Source organism: Stegostoma tigrinum, chromosome 1 (genome assembly GCF_030684315.1).
Source record: "Stegostoma tigrinum isolate sSteTig4 chromosome 1, sSteTig4.hap1, whole genome shotgun sequence".
NCBI classification, from domain to species: domain Eukaryota; kingdom Metazoa; phylum Chordata; class Chondrichthyes; order Orectolobiformes; family Stegostomatidae; genus Stegostoma; species Stegostoma tigrinum.
The window spans coordinates 9,072,664-9,094,621 of NC_081354.1; the positions used below are offsets into that span (position 1 = coordinate 9,072,664).

General features: G+C 39.8%; 1 protein-coding gene across 2 annotated transcripts in view; it reads right to left on the reverse strand.

The window, feature by feature from the left end:
* Positions 1-21,958, reverse strand: part of ccser1 (coiled-coil serine-rich protein 1) — a 1,213,403-nt gene that overhangs the window by 563,926 nt on the left and 627,519 nt on the right. For both annotated transcript variants that reach the window (XM_048537406.2, XM_059650255.1), the window contains one exon: positions 19,408-19,485. In XM_048537406.2, the coding sequence (XP_048393363.1) occupies positions 19,408-19,485 (78 nt within the window). The remainder of the gene's footprint in view (positions 1-19,407; positions 19,486-21,958) is intronic.

Here is a 21,958-nt window from a genome sequence, read left to right on the forward strand (position 1 = left end):
TCAAATTTTCCAACAATGGTTACCTAAATTTTCTACAGAGCTGTTCTGAAGAAGGGTCCCTTGACCTGAAACATTAACTCTCTTTCTCTCCACAGAGGCTGCCTTCTTTCTCCAGCAATTTTTGTTTTTTGTTACAAAGTAATGAAGATAGGTTACATCAGTGGGCAGGTATCTGGCACTGGAGTACAACATGGGAAATTTGACCTTGTCCAGTTTGGCAGGAAGAATAAAAAGGTGCACAGGGATGCAGAAGGCAGAAATCTTGGTGTCCTGGTACATGAATCACAAAATGCCAGTTTGCAGATCCATCGAGCCATTCAGAAGGCAGATGGAATGTTGGTGTTTATTGCAACGGCAATAGAATATAAAAGTAGGGAAATTTACTGAGTATGTACAGGGACTTGGTGAGATCATATCTAGAGTACAGCATACAGTTTTGATCTATATATTTTGAAAATGTGTTAGGTTCAAAGAAGGTTAATTCAACTCATCTTTGTAAGAATAGGTTGGACTTTGATTCATTGCAGTTCAGAAGACTGAGAAGTGATCTAATTAAATCATAAAAAATCGTGGGAGGACTTGTTAGGGTGGGTATTAGGATGATGCTGCCTTAGGGGATCCAGTTTAAGAACGAAATAGCTCCTTCTTAAGACAGAGTTGTGAATTTTTTTATTTTGTCTCTCAGAAGGTCCTTGGACTCCGGAATTCTTTTCCACAGGGAGCAGTCAAGTCTGGTCAGTGAATGTGTTTTGAGATTTATGATTGATAAGGGAGTCAAAGGCTTTTGGGAGACAGTTAGAAAAGTGCAGTTGAGACTACAATTGGATCAATTATGATTTTACTGAATGGCAGAACAGGCTTGGACATCTGAATGGCACATTCCTGCTCTGAAATAGTACACTCCTTGTGCAGTGCTAATGTTATTAGTCTGAGGTTCTGGGTTAAGAGGCCAATGTTCTGGGGACGTGGATTCAGATCAGACAATGATGGCAGCTGTTGAAATTTTAATTCAACCGACAAAGAAATCTGAAATTACAAAACTGGCTTAATGGTGATCATGTCTATTGTTATAATAACCATCTGGTTTGCTAATGGTAAGGCAGTTGTACAGTGTGATGACATTGCTAGAAATCCAGAACCCGAGTTTAATGTTTGAGAGACAGGGGTTCAAATCCCACTCTGGCAGATGGTGATAGTTGATTGCATTAAAATAATCTGGAATGATTGGTCACAATGTGATTACCACCGATTAACGTGAATAGCCACCTGGTTCACTAAAGATCTTTAGAGAAGGAAATCCATCATTCTTAGTCAGTCAGGCCTACATGTGACTCCAGACCCACAGCAATGTGATTACCTCCCAGTCAACAATAGGGATAAGCAATAGTTGCTGAACTTTAGGGCTGTTACTAGTTTCTAGGTGTGACGTTTGTTCCAATGAGGGCTAAGGGATTTCAGGTATACATACGCATGTATGTGTATGTTTATTTTTGAGGGGGTTAGCTGTCAGCAAATTGTTTTCTTTGACAAGTTCTCAAGGCTACATTATGAACTTCATGGAAAGAACTTGTATGGAAAATGAGACATTTACCAGAATACCAGGATCACAGACAAGGCAAGAATGATCTCACGGAGATGGTGGCACTCAACACCTTGGGAAGCAGAACCAACATGTTACTCATTGTTTCACCCTCCCTGCTCTATCCTACAGCAAAGTACAGCTACTCTGCTCAGCTCAGCAGATGCTACACAAGATTAAGACCTTGCAGAAGACTTCAGGCTTGTTTCTGGAAGGTTAGGAGCCACAGAGCTCAGGTGGGTTACATGCTAACATGCTTGTGAAGTGAAGGCTTTCAGAGGAATTAACTAAAAATTTAAAATGGTGACAACAAGTGCTCAACATCTCACATTTCTCTCTCAAAATTTTCAGATTTGACGCTTCTTTATCAAAGTTTAGGGCCAGCAAATAAAAAGAAAAAAAGGAAGAGTATATGCTTACAATTCATTTTAGGTGCAATGAATAGCATTTCCTTCATTTTCCAATAAATCTAAATCTCAGTATTTACAGGGAGCTGACTGAAGGGGATGAGAGCCAACTTAGAAATGGATGAAGCAACCAATCAGATCAGGGACACAGAAAATTAACTTAGGTTTGCCATTGGCAACTAGCCCGAGAGAAAGGCTTTCAGCGACTTTCATCAGCTCCTTTTAAATACTGAGAATAAATCTATTAGAAAATGAAGAAAACTCCATTCATCAGACACAACATGAATTGTAAGCATAAACACTTTCTTATTTCTCTTCTTCAGGTCCTTCAGATTTACAGTGAAGCTTTAGTGCAGAGTACAAAGACACTGTACAGAGGAAGAAATCACCAGTTCATCTCCTGTCATTTGTTCCCAGTTCTAGGCTGTTCTCTTGTGTGAGAACCAATCACACAAGTCTTAGAAGGCAACATTTCTGTCACTGATGACTAGTCATTAGTCCATGGACCAGTCAACTTCCTGCTACCAACAAAAGCAGCATCTTACACCCCACCAGCTTCACATCACTTGTACCCTAACTTCAACAAATGCTTGTTCTGTAATCGGTGTCAGGTTAGTTGGTTTCAAAAATACAGCACCCTTGTCAAAACATTTTAAAACAGCTCCCTCTCATTTTCAACCCTAGTTTTTTTAAAAAACACAAAATGAAAAGCCATTGTCCTCCAACTATTTTATGGAATGAACTGGGTGAAGACCTTACCTGTTTAAGATGATGGTGGGAATGAATCAGAAACGGGATTTTAAATTCTGCAACTTTGATTCTCTCCTGCAGTTAAAGCTTTGTTATTATTATCCATCCTTTAAACTGACATTGTAAACATTAGATGTTTGCATAAAAAAAAAATGAAAATAAAACCATGTACAGCACAAGGAGTTTTTTTTTTTATTAATAGTGTTGGCCAGTACCCTGGGAAGAATTCTCCTACTCTATGAAAAACATCACAGGAACTTTAGTATCCAACTGAGAAAAAAGCCGGGGCATTGTTTAGGAGAATGTCCGAAAGACACTGCTTCAAACAGCACAGCATTGATTTAGTACGTTATTAACGCGCTCATGTATATGTTATTATCTTCTAAATAAGAGACTATAATACAAACGTGTACGCTTAATTTTTTAACAAATGAATATTCAGTTTGCTGCATAGTTAAAAACAAACTTTCATTGACCTCAATGTTTGAACTGAAATGTGACCTTGAAAACCAAAGCAGCATATGAGATTAGGCAAGTTAACCTCAAGTGATTGTTTTGCTCTAATTAGGCTTATGTTCCAGTACACATTACAAATGTCACACAAACCAACTGTGCATGTTTACGTGTTGCATTTTGCATCATCTGATTTGTCAATTTTTCACCTTGTGTAACAATGCAAATTACAGCACGGTCAAGAATGTCTCAAAATAACATTGTCACAAATCGGGAAGATTTACAGAAAGATTTCAATTCAGATGCTTGCTGTGCTTCTACTTAATTTGCTGCTTTAGATCCACAGCCTAGTGTTATCATCTACTGTTCAAGTGTTAAGTTTAGCCAATATTTAGGTTACTGTTGGTGTATTAATAGAAACAAAGAACAAGAAGGGCTATCAAAGGTGGACGATAAATGACACAACTATTCGTGCACTCCCTAAATGCACCTTGTACTGCATGATACAGAATGTTCTCTTTCATTAACTATGCGGCTGTCTTCATCCACTTTGGGAATTTACATTGAACAGGTCTAATTATAGCAACAGAAATGTCCTGCCAAGGATAACAAATGTTGAAGGAACTTATCTAGTTTCCCAAAGTAGGACACACAGAAGGAAATTCACTCCCACAATCTTTCAAGTTTAACTTTCGTTCACATTTTACCCCAGTGAAAAGCTAGGGTTCACAGTTTCAAAACAAAAACCTTCATCACACAGAACTGGAATGGATTTGACACTTACTACTTTCATTTTATTTCTATTAGGATATTCAAGAAATAAGCATTATACTAATAGATCAAATACAGTGACTTGTTCTACATTTACCTAATATAGCTTGCTACCGCCATAGAATATGTCACAAGAGCTTCAAATCCTTTGGCAAATCAGTGAATGGAACCTGAGATTGCTTCTCTTTTTATAGTTCTTTGATGGGAAACGGGGTCATTGGCAAGACAGGCACTTATTGCCCATCCCTAATGACACTTAAAATGAGTGGCTTGCTCAGCCATTTCAGAGATCAGTCACAAACCTGCAACTTGCTGTGGGTCTAGAATCACATGCAGGCCAGACTACGTAAGGATGGCAGGCTTCTTCCTTTAAAGGACATTCAAGAACCAGATGGGTTTTTAAATGATCAATGATATTTTCATGGTTACCATGAAACTGATACTCATTTCCAATTCCAGTTTTTATGCACTGAATTTAAATTCCACCAGTTACCGTGATGTGATTTGAATCTGTGTTCCCAAAATATAAACCCTGGTTTTGGATTATTTATCACCACACCACCTCTTAAAATGTGGCTGACAAGAGAGGGATTTTGAAAACAAATATTCTCTGAAGAAATACTTTGGTTGATTAAAGAATCAAAAAGGTTAGGAATAGAGCTGGGGTAACGTCCAGGGATTGTATGGGATAAATTCGATAGCTCTTTTGAGGAGCTGGTACAGGCATGAAGGAGAGAGTGGCCTCCTCCTGTGCTGTATCATTCCTGTATCCTACCCTTGGCAGATCATAGGCGAATTTTGTTTTGTGTAGACCACGATTATTTCTATAGTGCCCTGTTAGAGGCAAAGTCATTGCGAAGGTTTAAAAGCAAGTTAGTACTATCTTAAGTAGAAACAAGGAAAAAGGGAAAAATCAACTAAAATACAAGTCTCTTAAAAATGTATGGTTTTGATAGGAAGCAGTGTCACTGACTCATGGGGAGTAGACACAGAGAGAATACTCCACAGAAATAGGTTTGAAATGATTTGTAGTTTAGAGGGGAGAATGAACTAATGGGTAAGGAGCATTATACTAATGCATAAGTCAAGAGGTTATGCTCCTGAATTTGACATACTTTTTAATTCATAAGAAGCATTCATAGCTCAGACCTCTGTGGTGTTTTCAACTACACCTGGAAAAATGATTTACTTGGACTCCTTGGTGTGATTTTTCAAGTTAAGGAATTGTACAAGGTCATTTCTGGTGCAAGGACACAAAACGGAGTAAAACACATATCCGAGGACCTTGCTGTTTACTCCCTGCACAAACCCCCTGCCCAAAAATGCCCACACCAGTCCCAGGTTCTTTCGATGCAAAAGCCAACAACCATCATAACACTTTCAGAGGAATTTCCTTGTTTCCCTGCTGAAGTTAGAGCAAGTGGATTTTCATGATCATGCTTGGTACAGTCACATTCCATGTTGACAATGATCAGTAAATTAGAATTACTGCTGCCTTTTGTTTGGTGTTTGGGAACAAAACCACACACTAATCTCAAATGCCAATGTTCTTGTCCTCACATTCTCTCACACTCAGTGTCACAACCTCCACCATGGGTAGGATAAGGAAAGACATCCTGATTCCACTGTAGGAGGAAATGGAATTGGACCCCATGCTGTTGACACCAATCTGATCCACTGGCCATCCAACCATCTCTGTCAATCAGTACTTTCAAGGCGTCTGAAATGACCTGGCAACTTACACTTTTACTTGCATGTTACAGTCTGGAGCTATGGACAGTGATGGCTAACCACTTTTCTCTCCCACTCTTAACGGTTGCCATTAGCATGTGTCGGACAGAGTTATAAGTTGACACTCCACCTATTTGGCCATACTAGGAATGCATCGGCAATATGGTCATCATGTCCTGGAGTGGGGCTTGAATCTGGGGCGTGCTGCTCAGAGGCAAGGTTTTTTTTAAATTTCATTGATGGGTGTTGCTGGTTGGACCAGCAATTATTGCCAATCCCCAGTTATCCCGGAAAAGTTGTGATGAGCTGCTTCTAATGTATTGCAGGTTTGCGGTAGTTCAGCCACTGGCCTGTTAGGGAAGGAGTTCCAGGATTTTGATCCAGCAACACTAAAGGGATATCAATACATTTTCAAGTCAGGATGGTGGAATTTTCAGGTGGTAGTATTCCAATGTATCTGCTGCCCTTATCTTTGTAGATTGTAGTAGTTGCGGCTTTCGAAGGTGCCATCTAAGGGCCCCTGTCTAAAGTATGCTACCCACTACACCACAAGACTTCCTTGCCAAATTATCGATCCACAATTTTCTGGACAGGTATATCTGACAGCACGTCGCATTAGTTTAACTGTTTTCCCTTCACCTTCTTCCCTGGAAATCCACTGCACCCGGATCATTTTGAAGAGTGAGCTCATAACAAAGACAACAAAGCATTTCAATCCTTCGTGAATAATGGGACCAACAGTCTACCTCCTTCACATGAAGGCTGGGTAAGAAATAAGAAGGATAAAGAAAGAAATTAGGTACATTGAGTTTTTCCAAGTACAGAAAGATTAATAAACAGCAGGTTGGAGCAAATGGATGAAAAAAAGCAAGAGACTGAACTTAAAAAGAAGAAAGAAAAGGTATAAATGTTTTAAAAAAAGCCTTCAATCACCATTTATGAGAATATAAAAATGAGGTTTCTGAGTTATGATAACACATACCACCCTCATCCCAGGGCCCCCAAAAAAACCGTCTACATCAGACAGATAATAAAATGTGAGGCTGGATGAACACAGCAGGCCAAGCAACATCAGACAGATGTTCACCTGCACATCCACTAATGTGGTCTATTGTATCCGCTGTTCCCGATACCGATGTAGGAGGAGGCTGTAAGACCAAACGGAGGCTCGGAGACCGCTTCGTAGAGCACCTACACTCAGTTCACGCCGAATGACAACACCTCCCTGTTGCGAACCACTTCAGCTCCCCTTCTCACTCCGTAGACAACATGTCCATCATGGGCCCCCTCCAGTGTCACAATGATGCTACTAGAAAACTGGAGGAGCAACACCTCATACTCCACCTTGGAAGGCGACAACACAATGGTCTCAATGTGGACTTTACGAGCTTCAAATTCTCCCCACCCCCGGCCTCATCCCAAGGCCAAGCCTCCCTCTCATCCCCGCTTCCATGACCTGTTCGTCTTCTCTCGCACCTATCTGCTCCTTCCACCTCACTGACCAATCCCATCTACCTTCCCCAGTACGACCCTTCCTCTTTCTATTTATTTCAGAGCTCCACTCCCCATTCCCCATTTCTGAAGAAAGGTCCAGATCCAAAACATCAGCTTTCCTGCTCCTCTGATTCTGCATGCCTACCATTTTTCCAGATCCACACTGTTATCTCTCACTCCAGCATTGGCAGTTCTTACTATCTCTGAATCAGTTTATTGTGATGTCTGTAGGGTAAGTATTACCCACAACATTGGAGATAGCTTTCTTAATCTTCAGCAAAATAATGTCATGGGATCTTTTAACTTAACTGAGAGAATAGGGGTGCCTTAGCTTAATGTTTCATTGAAAATACAGCTTCTCCAATAGTGCAGCTCTCTTTCAGTTTGTGCTCAAGTCTTGCAGGGGACCTTGAACAAACTTCAAATTCGGAAGGAGGGAAGGCTTTAGAACAGGAGGCTTCGGTTTGAGTCAGCCTTCTGATCCATTAGCTTTGCCACATTAATACCAGCCAAAAAAACTTGGTATCAAAACACCATACAACATCATGAACTTGTTAAACTTACCCAAAAGTTATATACTAAACACAACAGAAAAAGTTCAGACTAAGTACATTCAAGTATATTCAAGATTGTATAACAGCCCAATAATTCTTTGTTATCATCAAACAACATTTCTGAAATCTACTTTTAACAGTGTAGAGATTTATTCTTTCAAAATTTAATTATTATGAGAGATTTAAAAATAGCTTTCTATTTCTCTCCCATTTATTTTTCTCAGTGTCTTCCTTTTCCTCTCCTTATTTTGAGATTTTTATGACAATTAATTCAGTATTCTCACGTGCACTTCCTACCTCAGACTCTACATATTCCACTGAAATACTTTCAGTCAGACTGGTTGAAACTGCTGTCTAGACTAATTCTAGCTCCCCTCTTGAGGGTGTCTGTGACAGGTTAGATTCCTGTCGATGGTGAGTTTTCATTTAAACTGCACAAAATGTGTGGGAAATTGTAATTCAATGAGCAACTACGAATTTTCAATCTTGGCTGATCATGAAATATAGATAATGATAAAAAGGGCCAAAAAGGAAAAATACTTGAAAGAAGTGTGGTTACACACAGGAAACCCAGTAACTCCACAGAATTTGTGATCTCAAAGACTGGATCTTTTTTTCACTGGAGAGTGGGAGGTTGAGGGGAGACATTATAGATGTCTATAAAATCATGAGTGGCATAGATAAGGTGAATGACAAGGAAAATTTCCCTAGGGTGGGAGGAGTTCAAAATTAGGGGGCACATTTTTAAAGTGAGAGGAGAAAGTTTTGAAAAGGACATGAGGGGTAACTTTTGTGGTTCATGTGTGGAATGAACTGCCAGAGGAAGTGGTGGATGCATGTACAGTTACAACATTTAAAATCAGCCACTAACAGAATTGTTCAGCTCTCAAGGCTCAGTAGTTAGCACTGCTGCCTCACAGCGCGAGGGGCCCTGGTTCAATTCCACCCTTGGGAGGCTGTCGGTGTGGAGTTTGCACATTATCTCTGTGCTTGAGTGGGTTTCCAGTGGGTGCTCTGGCTTCTTCCTACATTCCAAAGATGTGCAGGTTTGGTGGGTTGGCAATGCTAAATTGCCCACAGTGATCAGGGTGGTGTGGACTCAGTGGATTAACCATGTGAAATGCAGGGTTATGTGGTGAGTCTAGGTAGGATGTTCTTCAGTGGGTCAGTGTGGACCTTTTTGGCCAAATGGCCTGTTTCTACACTGCAGGGATTCTATATTTGAAACAGTTGCCAATTAAAAAATACTTGCAGCAAAATCATTCATCATACTCCGAGTACAAAGTAGTAATCATCTCAAATTCCTATAACACTACAACAAAAACAAACATTCAAGTCAAAATTTCGGTTAAACTGTAATAATTAATACTTAGTACAAGTATGATTGCTTACAACAGCCTAAGAGCTAGCTATAAATTAAATCACTTAGATGATCAAAAATTTATCTATGAATTAACTTAATGTATCCATTCTGACTAGGCTGGTAGCTTGTGCATCGCAACTATGTGCTGCAGTTCATTATGTGGGTTACAGACTCCATCAACTGCATCAGACTTATATTACCTCCAACATTAGCAGTCTTTCGCTAAGTTATCTCACAATGTGGCCTTTGGTTTCAATTTAATTACGTGTGCATATGTCTACCTGAATACAGATGCAAGATAACTCATTCTACTTTTTTTTAAATCAGTGTTCCTACTTAAAAGGACCTGTACAAAGAAGTTATTATTTATTTAGGCACATGTAATTTTCACACACTATGATTATTCCTGGGGTTAGCATTCCAAAGGTGAATAATTTAGTTAACATATTGCAAAAATCTATGGCCAAACTCCTCCTGATGTCCTTTGGCTACGTGACTGGAATGAGGAGCAAATTTACCAATTTCATTTTCTGATGCTACTTTTCTCACATTTTGCCATGTTAATCCAATGGTATGCAGACCGAGCCATTCAGCCCATTAAGTCCACATCGACGCAGAATCACACCCCTACTCTATCTCTGTAACCGTGGAAATCCCCTAGCCTGCACATCTCTAGACACTATGAGGCAAATTGGCACAGAAATTGGCCAATTCACCGAAACTGCACAGCTTTGGATTGTGGAAAGAAACCAGAACACCTGGAGGAAACCCACAGAAACATGAGGACAATGCGCAAACTCCATACAGACAGTCACCCAAGGATAGGATTGAACCCAGATCCCTGGTGCTATGAGGTAGCAATACTAACCACTCAGCCACCATGCCACCCCATTTAAAAGGCATTTCGATGGGTGTATGAATAGTATGGATTTAGAGGCATATGGGACAATGTCTGCAGATGCGACCAGTTCACTTTTGGTCGGCATGGACAAGTTGGACTGAAGGGTCTGTTTCCATGCTATATGACTATGATTCTGTAACGACTAAGAAATTCTCAGCCACATAGTTTATGGTGTTAAACAAAACAAAAGCAGGATTTCAGATGCTGGAAATCAGAAAAAAAAATCCAAATTGCTCGAAAAAACTCAGATCTGGCAGCATCTGTGGCGACAAAGCTCAGTTAACGTTTTGGCACCAGTCATGCAACAGGAATTTTTCCAGCTGTTTCTGCTTTCGTTTCAGTTTAATGCTTTTTCTGGAGACACTCAGCAGTTCAAGCAATCTCTGTAAAGTGAGAAGTTAAAATTTCCAATCCATGACCTTTTGTTCAGCAACAACTTATAGATATTTTAAGTCAACTTGATGCACTATGAAGACCTGTGGTGGAAGTGTGCCGAGCAAGGCTTACCACTGTGTCACAAAATCCCTCAGCAAAAGTTTCAACACTCACAGCACCCTTAAAGCAATTAAACTTTTCAGGAGTATTTTGAAAAAAATGACATTGAGCCACATGAGGATGAGTTATGCAAGATGACCAAGATCTTGGTTTTAAGAAAAGCCTTAAATAACAAATGTGAGGTGACAGGCTACACTTCATAAATAAAAAAATTGATGTTGGGTCAGTCCGTTGGATTTTTTCTTATTCAGTAGAATGTATCTATTTTCCGTGTTTAAACATAATCCCTCAATAATTGCCGTTGCATTTCTAATGACTTATCCTTCATCTCAATTTATCATTCAAATTAGCTGGCTTTGTCTTTTTGATTAGATTAAATTCCCTGCAGTATGGAAACAGGCCCTTCGTCCCAACAAGTCCACACTGCCCCTTGAAACATCCCACCCAGACCCAGACCCATCCACCTGTAACCCACACACCCCTGAACACTACGGGCAATTTAGCATGGCCAATCCATCGAGCCTGCACATCTTTAGACTGTAGGAGGAAACCGGAGTACCTGGAGAAAACTCATGCAAACACGGGGAGAATGTGCAAACTCCACACAGACAGTTGCCCGAAGCTGGAATCGAACCTGGGTCCCTGGTGCTGTGAGGCTGCAGTGCTAACCACTCAGCCACCGTGCGCCCCATCTTCTTGCCCTCAGTATTTTTATTCATATTTTATGAAGTATTCTTCGCCCAACTCCTCTCTCATTCAATTATATTATGGTTGTGGCTACCTGAGGTGCGTTCATTGAGAGATTAGTAATTAATCTGTTTCATTGCACAATTCAAGGTCTAGCATAGCCTGCTCACTGGTCAGCTCCAGAACATGCCGTTCCAAGAAGCTATTCTAAGAAAATTTTATGCACTTCTCTTGTAGACTATCTCTGCCTTACTGGCTTTTCCAGGCAATTTAAATAAAACTATTCCAAGATCATTGCCATGCCATTCTAATGAGCTCCCATTATTTCTTCCTTTATGATCCAATTACCATGTGGCTACTGCTGGGGGCCTGTGCTACACTACATTGGAAACTTCTCATTAATGATTTCCTAAATTTACCTAAACAATTTCCACATTCTGGTTTCCTGAACATAGGTCACACCCCCTCCCCCACCATCCCACTAGAGTGTACTGATATCATAATGTACTAACAGAGCCAGACCTCCACTTTCCTGTAGTTTCCTACCTTTCCTGAACGTCCTGTATAAGACGTCAGGTCCCAATCCATGTCATCCTGGATCCATGTCTCCATAATGGCTGCCAAATCGTATTTAATTATGTCTGTTCACACTCTTGATTCATCTGTTTTGGTTTAAATGCCACATACATTCAGATACAGATCCCTCAATTCTTTAATGATAGATTTTTTTTATAGGCTTATCTATATGTTTATTCTTTGAAACTTCTGGTGAAAAGCCAATAGCCTGAAAGGTTAATCCTGATCGACTGTCTCTTGCAAATTCTGACTTTCAGCATCTGTGGTGTTTTACTTTGGTTTAGTTGCATTCTACATCTGATTATTGCATGCAAAAGTAGGCTAAGTCCATGGCCATACTGTCAGAGGAAGTCATTTTCCAGTGTGTTTTCTTCACATGTTACATGCAGAAACAAAACTGGCTTCTTGCCACATGTCAGTGCCTCTTACATAAGGAAGCAGTATATTGCTGTGGACAGAAAACTAATTAATGGCCAACAAATAGCAAGTGGGGATAAGAGGTTCTTTCTCAGATTGGCATCCTGTGACCAGTGAGATTCTGCAGGTAGATAAATTTGCAGATGACAAAAAAAAGATGCAAAGGCAAGTTGCCCGAGGGATGCAAGCAGTTTTACAAAGAGATATTGATAGGATAAGTAATCATGGAAAAGTTGGCAACTAAACTATAATGTGGGAAAATATGAAGTTGCTCATTTTGGAAGGGAGAACAAAATAACAGTATTACTTAAATTGAGAAAAACTGCAGAAAGCTGCAACATGAAGGGACTTAGGGGAAGTTGTACATGAAACACAAAAAGCTAGCACACTGGTACAACAGGTAATCAGGAAGGCTAATGGATTGTTGTGCCATGTTGGAAGTGAGTTGAAAGTCTGACTGCAATTGTACAAGTGAGACCACATCTGAAGTACTATGAGCAGTTTAAGTTCCTTTATATATGGAAATATATTATTTCACTGGAAGCTGATCAGAGAAAGTTCACTAGGATAATACCCAGTATAAACGGATCGTCTGATAAACAAAGACTAAACAGCTTGGGACTCTACTCACTAGAGTTTAGAAGAATGAAAGATGATGATCTCGTACCAAGGGGCTTGACAAGGTAAATGCTGAGAATGATTTCCCTCACAGGAGCGTGCCGGACCAGAAGGCACAGTCTCCGAATTAAAGGCTGCCAATTTAAGACTGAGATGAGAAGGAATCTCTTCTGTCAGAGGGTTGAGTGTCTCTGCAACATGTTGCCACATACAGTTATGGGGGCAGAGTCACTGTATATTTAAGGCTATGATACACAGATTCTGGATCAGTAGGAAAATTAATTGTTCTGGGGAAAGGATAGGAGAGTGTTCAGGGAGGTTAGGGTCAGCTATGATCCTATTGAAAAGTGAAGCAGGCTCAAAGAGGCCAAACAGCTTGCTTACGTTTCTGTTTCTTATGGTCTTCCGACTTCAGTAACTCAAAAGACAAATATTCGGCTCCACACGTCCATAAGGTGTAGAAGCACATTTAAGTCTGCTCTGTTACTTGATCATATAAATGGTGTTGAACTTTGTACAGTTATCAGGGAACACTCCATTTGTCCAAGGATGGAGGGGAAATCCTAAGAAAGCAGGTGAAATTTGTTGAGACTAGGGCACCACACTGAGGAACTTCTGCAGTGATGTCTTAGAGTAAGAATGACAGGCCTTTGCATTCGCTCCGATTCCAACCATGACAGAGGTTCCCTGATCCTACTGACTCTCATTTCATGATGCTCCTTGATGCCACACTCAGTCAAGTGCAGCCTTGATTTCACAACTATTCACTCTCATCTTTGGCGTCCGGGTCTTTTATACATGTTTCAATCAAGTCTGTAATGAGGGCAAGAGTCAAGTAGTCATGGTAGAACGCAAACTGGTTGTCAGTGATTGCTTTTTCTAAGCAAATAATTCTTTATGGTATTGTTGATGACCCATCTATCACTTTATTAATGATCAAGAGTAGACCGATGGGATGATAACTGACCAGATTGGAACTGTCCTGCTTTCTGTATATGAGATACAACTTGTCTGTCAGGTAGATGTCAGCGTTGAAACTGTACTGGTACAACTTGGCTAGGTGTGTGATAAGTTCTCGTGCATAAGTCTTCAGTACTTTTGCCGGAATATTGTCAGAGCCACAAGGGCTATGCAGCACTAACTCTTACCAATACTGTGTTAAACAGGTGCTTCTATGGCAGGCAGGTTGATGAGGATGAGGCCAAGTATGTTTGTCCTTCTTGTTTGCTGTGGACCCAGTCTAGCTCAGTTGAGGTGCCGCTGAGCTCCTCTTGGTGATGGATATTGAAATTCCCCATCCAAGGGGAGCATAACACACTTGCTTCAATTTACTGATCATGTTCCAAAACAATGCACCACTTCTCTCCTTAAGTATTTGCTTGCTTTTTTGTTCAGGAAAATAACTAAGTGTACATTGTTCAGTAGCTAAAAAGCTTTACTGTGAAAAGGAAAAAAAAGCAATGAAAATAAAGTTCAAATAATAACTTGTAACCATTTTCTCCCGACATACTAATTTCACTCATTCTTTGGGCAAGGTGTTCAAAAGCAACTTATTGCCTTGATTAAATTCTATCAATTTTCCTACCTCAGTGGTGTCACTTACAAAAGAACTGTTAGCAGATAATTTGTATGTTGATTCTATGATTTATTAGGCATGTATTAAGCAGCTTTGAATGCCTTACTATCAGAAATGTACACACAAATTACTTTCATAAGTTAAGCACTCAGCACACTATATGCAGACAGATCAAAGACAGGGAATGGTAAGAACTGTATTCCATGTTAAACAATTTCCTACAGAATGGCAGTCAATAGGATTGTTGATGCAAAACGTATTTCCTTCGGTAAAGTTTTCGATCAATCAAACAAACATCATCTATCTGACAGAAAAGAGCATGAATTCACCACTCAGAAGCTGCTTGCACTTTGTTTATAAAGCTCAATTTAGAAAGCTTGGATTTTCTGGCACAAACATGATTGTAATTCCTTATTAGGTTACCTCTATAAAATACATATATCAAGTTTTAAAACTGTGTTACATAACAGTCATAAATACACATTTATATATATTTATATACATATGAACACTCATCAAAACCTTAGGACTTTCTAAACTATCTAGTTCACAGAATTACTGTTGAAGTGTATTAAATGTTGGAATGTTAGAAATACAGCAGCCAATTTTCACACAGCAAACTCCCACTAACAACAATGGGTTCAGAACCAAATAATGTGCTTCCAGTTATCCTTTGTATGTGCAGACACCAATAGCCTGAGATACACCAGACCAGTACCCACTGAGTAACGTATAGCACTGGCTTAAAACAAAAACTAAAACATTAAGTGCCCTTGTTATGTAGTTTGTGTTGCAACAAGGCTTATGGCGTAGTGTTTCTATTCTGCACAGTGGAGAGGATGCTATCCTTGTCTTTCGTGTAATGTGAATCATAAAGGTTTTCCTTTACCTATGAGTGACTGCTGGCTGACTCTCATACACTCCGCAAACTATTTCATTTACAATGCTGCACGTAATTCTGTTCTCTGTAAGAACATCTCTCATTTGTATAAACTGTTCCATCACCATCATATTACTGTATCATTTCTCATTGCATTACAATATGTGCTCCACACACCAAAGGAAATTGTTCACCAAAGTCCACCCTATCAGCTCTAGAGCCTGTTTAAAGTCATAGTCCCAACTTCTCCCTCCAGAATTGTTCCAAGCTGCACAAGGGGCTGTCCTAATTGTGTACTTCTATCCAATATACCGTCCCCTTTGCTGTGGAGTTGAATATTTTCAAATGAAACTGTTCAAGCATGTTATAATTAGATTAGATTCCCTAGAGTGTGGAAACAGGCCCTTCGGCCCAACAAGTCCACACCGCCCCTTGCAGAATCCACCCAGACCCATCCCCCTATAACCCACACCCCTGAACACTATGGGCAATTCAGCATGGCCAAGCCACCTAGCCTGCACATCTTTGGACTGTGGGAGGAAACTGGAGTACCCAGAGGAAATCCACCCAGACACTGGGAGAATGGGCAAACTCTGCACAGACAGTCACCCGAGGCTGGAATCGAACCTGGGTCCCTGGTGCTGTGAGGTTGCAGTGCTAACCACTGAGCCACCGTGCCACCCCAATGCACCTTTGGTACTTGAATGCAGGCATTTTTGTTCAGAGGTAGGTGCACTATCATTACACTACAAGAGCCTCAGCCTTGCCTTTGTCATCTAAATACTTTCCAATCAACCTGTTCAGAGATATTACTACGCACCTCTGGAGCAAGTGACACTTGAATGTAAGTCACTTAGCTCAGCGGTAAGGACAATACTTCCTCACCACAAGGAACCCATATTGTTGCATCTTGCTCTGAGGAAAACACATCACGTGGACACACAGCTAGCTGTCCTTATCGAACAACTTTAGTTTAGCCCCCTTAATGGAGAGAGCAGTATAACAAAATACCTAATTCTTGCAACATACACTCCCTCCAAATTTAAGAAAAACGAATGTATTAAAGTGAAAAATGGGCCATAAACATACTTTCCCAGAATAACATCTGACTAAATTTACATAAATATGCTTTGCGTAGTCATACTGGACTCAAAATATAAACTCTTCACTCTCCACAGATGCTACCAGACCTTCTGACTCTATTATTTTTAATGTCAGATCTGCAGCATCTGAAGTATTTTGCTTCTATAAAATATTCTTTTTTGGGCTACATTTTGCTTTTCAGTTTGTCATGATTGTTTTAATTTTAAAAATAAATGATTTAAAAAAGCAAATAAAAACAGAAAATTACTCTGCAAAGAATACATTGTCTCAAATTCTGCTAGGGGACCAACTGATGACCTTTACTAAACCTTTGGACTGAGATAAATATATTGGAGTTGTCAGACGCAGACTAGCTTTCTTCTCAAGCAGGACTAAAGAGTGTAGGATTGACCTGACAACTTCAGCGGCTAGGCAACTACAAACTCTTATACACAGTTGTCCATTTTGAGAATCACCTATTTTTGTAGCTTTGCTGTAGACAGGATACTATTAATGCCACAAATCAATCACGGACTTGGAAGCAAAATCTAATCATCTGCTCATAAAAATACCATATATGATATCTTACGGAATTTATTTTCATCTATTTAGCCTCCCTATGCTTGCAATACTGTGCCTGAAGCAGCCATTTCAAAATCATATAACGTGCCTCTACACCAAGAAAAAACAACATTCCTTGAAAGCCACCTAATATCCTATTTCTCAAGAGATTGTCATATTTCATTCCAGAGACTAACCACAGTACCTGATACACAGTCAGCTTTGTTCCATCCCATATTTTTGCTTATCGCTAGCATCCATCTTTCACTAATGTAAGTTATTTGCTAATTTTGTCAATCTTTTGCTGGTTTATCTGCTTAACAATGTTATGATCCAAGCTGATGGTAATGTTGAACAAGTCATATTGCAGAGTGAAACCTATCTCGACAGACCACCAGTTTTAATTTTCTTCAGTTTGATGCCTGTGATGGTCAGTCAATGAACATATTCACACAAGGTTTCCAATATATTTTTAACAAAGAAACGTATAGTTTATGATGTAAAGGAGAAAAAAAATGTAATGATCCACCTGCTGTCATTACCGCACAAGTCAGATCTCAGAATTAAATGTAGCTTGATAGATCACAACTTGCTTAATTTTACAGTGTTGGTTATTCTCTGAAACATAGCATACAATTCTGCAGATTTGGTTTTAACAGTCAAGTAGATGTTTATTACATGCAAAACACTAAACTAACTCAATCAAGCTAAGTATAAGACAGTTTTAAAGATTTCAAAACATATGGCAAAACAAAGTCCCATCTACTTTTCGACATGATCACTTCACAGTTAATCAAAGTACAGAAAAAAAATTCCTTCCATATTATATCTATAGGTTTATCTTAAGTTCTTCTTCTCAGTTGTGGTTCCATGAGTTATGAGGCCTTTCTTCTTGGCCATCGACACAACTTAGAGCTTAGCCTTCCTCGAGTTTTAACAGTCAAAAGAATTCTTACAAAATACTTCTGGTCTTAAAGTTTCACAGATGATACCTTTTATTAAGGTAACATATTTCATTAACAGCTCTGAGCAATCTCCTTTTCCAGAATCATAGAATCCCTACTATGTGGCAACAGGCTATTCAGCCCATCAAGTCCACACCCAACCTCCAAAAAGCATTCCAATCAGACCCACCCTCTACACTATCCCTGCATTTCCCACCCTAGACATCGATGGGCAATTTAGCATGACCAATCCACCTAAACTGCACTAACATTGCTTTTCCCAGCATTATCATTTACAGACACTCAACCTCCCAGTAAATGATCATTCCAATCCTTGCTGTTTAATTTCTTATTCAACTGATGAGGTGGCAAGTATTTCCTTCTGGTGATTTTCTACACATTCAACAGATGTGATTCTCTTTACTTCTTCCCAAGACACAGAGGCAGGCTAGACCATTGATTTTTCTCTTACTTTGAAGCTGCCAAAGAGCACATCTGTTGGCGTTGAATTTTTCTTCTGACCTGAACCTGCATCTGACCTTTAGCCCCTCACAGTCTTTTCCTAGGTTATAAAAGCTCCATTTAGTAAACATGTCAGCAATTATCTCACCAAATAGCTTCTCTTGACATTTAGCATAAGTCACACAATGTTGTGGAAATGGTGTTTTGACTCATTGTTAAAAGAAATTATAATTTCTGGCTCTTTAAAAAAAATCACATTCACAGAACAAAAAGCCAAAAACCCATTTACGTCTACCTCAAAACGCCAGATGCAGCGTTGATAATGATAAGTTATAAACCTTTATACCATTAAATATTAACCTAACTCAGCTTGGAGTATCTATTCTACTTGTTTCAATCTCATCAAGTACCAAATGCATTCATAACCATAACAACATTCCCAACATTTCAACATTTATCTACCCAGATGACAAAGCCCGAATGGATTTTATAACTGATTATGGTCTCACAAATACAGAACAGTACTACTTTCACCTCAAAAACACTGAGCAATGCTTCAGTAACAACAATCATTACCATGACTTTGGAAAAGACCAGCTGACTACCTGATTAGGAATGGGTCCAATGTTTACAAGGGTACACAAGACGGACATCCATGAAGGAAAATATTTTGTTGGTCTGATATTCGTAGCAAAATGTTTCTTTATACTTTCCTGACTACCTGATTAGGAATGGGTCCAATGTTTACAAGGGTCCAATGTTTACAAGGGTACACAAGACGGACATCCATGGTGGAAAATATTTTGTTGGTCTGATATTCGTAGCAAAATGTTTCTTCTATATACTTTCCTGACCAAGCCCATCCTCTGGAAGTTGCATTGGGCTGATGAAGGCAGTATGTTTGAGAGTTTCTGCCAACAAGGACATTCCTTCCTAAATACTTGTACGGATTGTGTTGGCCCAAACTTCCCAGTCTCTCTGGGAGATTTGAAACTTGTGAACGGTTTGATTGCATTTATGAGTTCAATAAATGTGACATATGTCAATACATTTTCGAAATTCCCACTGGGCTTACCATAACACAACATCCAACTGTTTATCCTACCTTAAAAGGAACAGGTATCTCAGTGATAGGACTGACAGGAAGCGAATGTGTGCTGCTGGCAGGGCTCATCTCCACACTCTGAAACAAAAAGTAAAAACCATCAAATTCACTCATACAACAGTGAGTGACATCACTATTGGGAAACTATTGGGATTTGTATCTGCAAAGTCACTACACCCTTAGAGATTTCACATTTCTTTTTCTTGTAGCTAAACCTACCTTTCTGACAAGTAAACAGATAGCATTGTTCAATTGTATAAAGGAAGACTTACATGTGTACAGCACCCCTCTCACACCACACAACGTCTCTCGAAGCATTCTATAGGCAATTACGCACTTTTGACCTCTCATGCTATTGTGATTAAGGAAAGGTGGGAGCCAATTTGTACACAGCGATCCAAAAAGAGTGATGAACAGGATGGTCAGACCAATTTACACGTGATATCAATTAAAAAACATTTTTTGATTATCCTTTCATGGGATGTGTAAATCCTTGTCAAGGCTAGCATTTGTTTCCCATCCCTTATTGCTCTTGAACCAAGTGGCTTGCTAGGTCACTTCAAATAACAGTTAAGAGTCAATTTCATTTCTGTGGGTTTGAAGTCACATGTAGGCCAGGTCTGGTAAGGGCTGCAGGTTCCCTTCCCAAAAGGACAAAAAAGTGAAACCAATGGCCTGAGTAACAACCAATGGTCACCATTACTTAGGCTAGCTTTATATTCCAGATTTGTCAAACGTCACTGAGATAGGATGTGAACCTGTGCCCCTCATCACTCAGAGCGTCTAGTCCAGTGACAGGGCCAACATACCATCACTTCCCCACTACTGCTAGGTCACTGTGGATGAATAGCCTATTCTTCAAAATACTGTCATGAAATCTCTTCCACAGACAGGACTTGGAATTAAAATTTCATTTGAAATGTAGCAACTCTGGCAATAAGGCACTCTCCCAGTTTTGCAAATGTAGTCATCTCATCCACTCTTTTATTTCCCGTTTAACAGTGCTAAATAAACAAAACCTCTGATTATGTATATTGAAGGTGTGATATCGAGCAGATCCTGGGATATATATTTCAACTATTTTCTTGCTGTTTTAGTCATAGAAGAGTGAACAGAATCCGATCGACACGAGATTCCTGCTCCTATTGAGTTACTCAATTGTTTCTGTGCAGCTTTCAAGTATCACTGTTGTGAAGATTCTTTAATGTCATGGGTACGGAGGTTGTGATTAGTTCTCATCCTATGATAAATTAAAGGTGTCTCACAAAGGAAATCCATGATTGAGTTTGATTGTGCAGTGTTCAGTCAACAAGAACATTCAAATCCTGTGGCAGAATACTGAAAAGGATTCTTTGTAGCTCAGCCACTCCTGCAATTAGAACAGATACACAAACAAAGCAAGAGAGTACATGATAAATGATGAAACCTATCAAGTACAAACAATCAAAGGGACCTTGGTGTGCATATCCATAGATCCTTAGAGCAACAGGATTGGTAAATTTAGATGTTTAAGAAGGTATATGGGAGACTCACCTTTACTAGTCAAGGTGTTTATGATAGAACTGTATATATTGTTGTTGAGTTGCTATAGTCTTACCAGAACATAGCACCGTACTCTCATTAGACAGAAATGTCTGGTGGAGATTTAACCTGAGGGCTACCATACCTCAGGTGAGAAGACAGGTTGAGAAGGAGAGTCCTTCATGGGAGTCTCAGCCAGTGCGGGAATTGAGCCCTTGCTGCTGGCATCATATTGCTTCGCAAACCAACACATCCAGCCAACTGACCTACAAATGATTCCAGAGCTGTATAAAGAGGAAAACCATTCTGTAGTTCTAGTCACCACACTGGGATTGCACGATAAAAATGTAGAAAATATTAGCTCTGATGTTATCTGGGTTTTAGCATTTTCAACAGTGAAGCGAGACGAGGTAGGAAGGGATAACAAGGTGTAGAGCTGGATGAACACAGCAGTACAAGCAGCATCAGAGGAGCAGGAAGGCTGATGTTTTGGGCCTAGATCCGTCTTCAGGTAGGCAGGGGTTGTTTTCTATACAGCTCAAGAAGGCTGAGGTCAATGGAGTGGGGATGCTAGGGTGCTAGGGTTCTGGCGAGGTGTACAAAATTCTGAGGAGCATAGACAAGGTAGATAGGGAGAAACCTTTGCCCTTAGTTGAAGAGTCATAACCAGGGGCAAAGTTTTAAGGAAAGGTGTAGCATCAGAAGTAATATTTCCTCCATTGGTCCATAAATTATGAGACTTGCACAACAAATTCAAATGAAGCATGTATTCATTAGTTTACTACTTTCTACAAGTGAATTTAGTAAAAGGCTCCCTTTCAATAGTATTGCTCACTAATTTCATAAACAATTTGCACCCTGGGAATTAGAAGCATTGGCTCAGATATTTCACTGGTTAGAGAATCACCTGAACCAACACTCGCCCCCTCCCCAGCCCTGCCAAAACCAATAATCCTACCTTGCTAATCCATTTCCTGGCCCACATGAAGTCAACAACACTTCTCCATCCTCACACACCCTGAACCACACA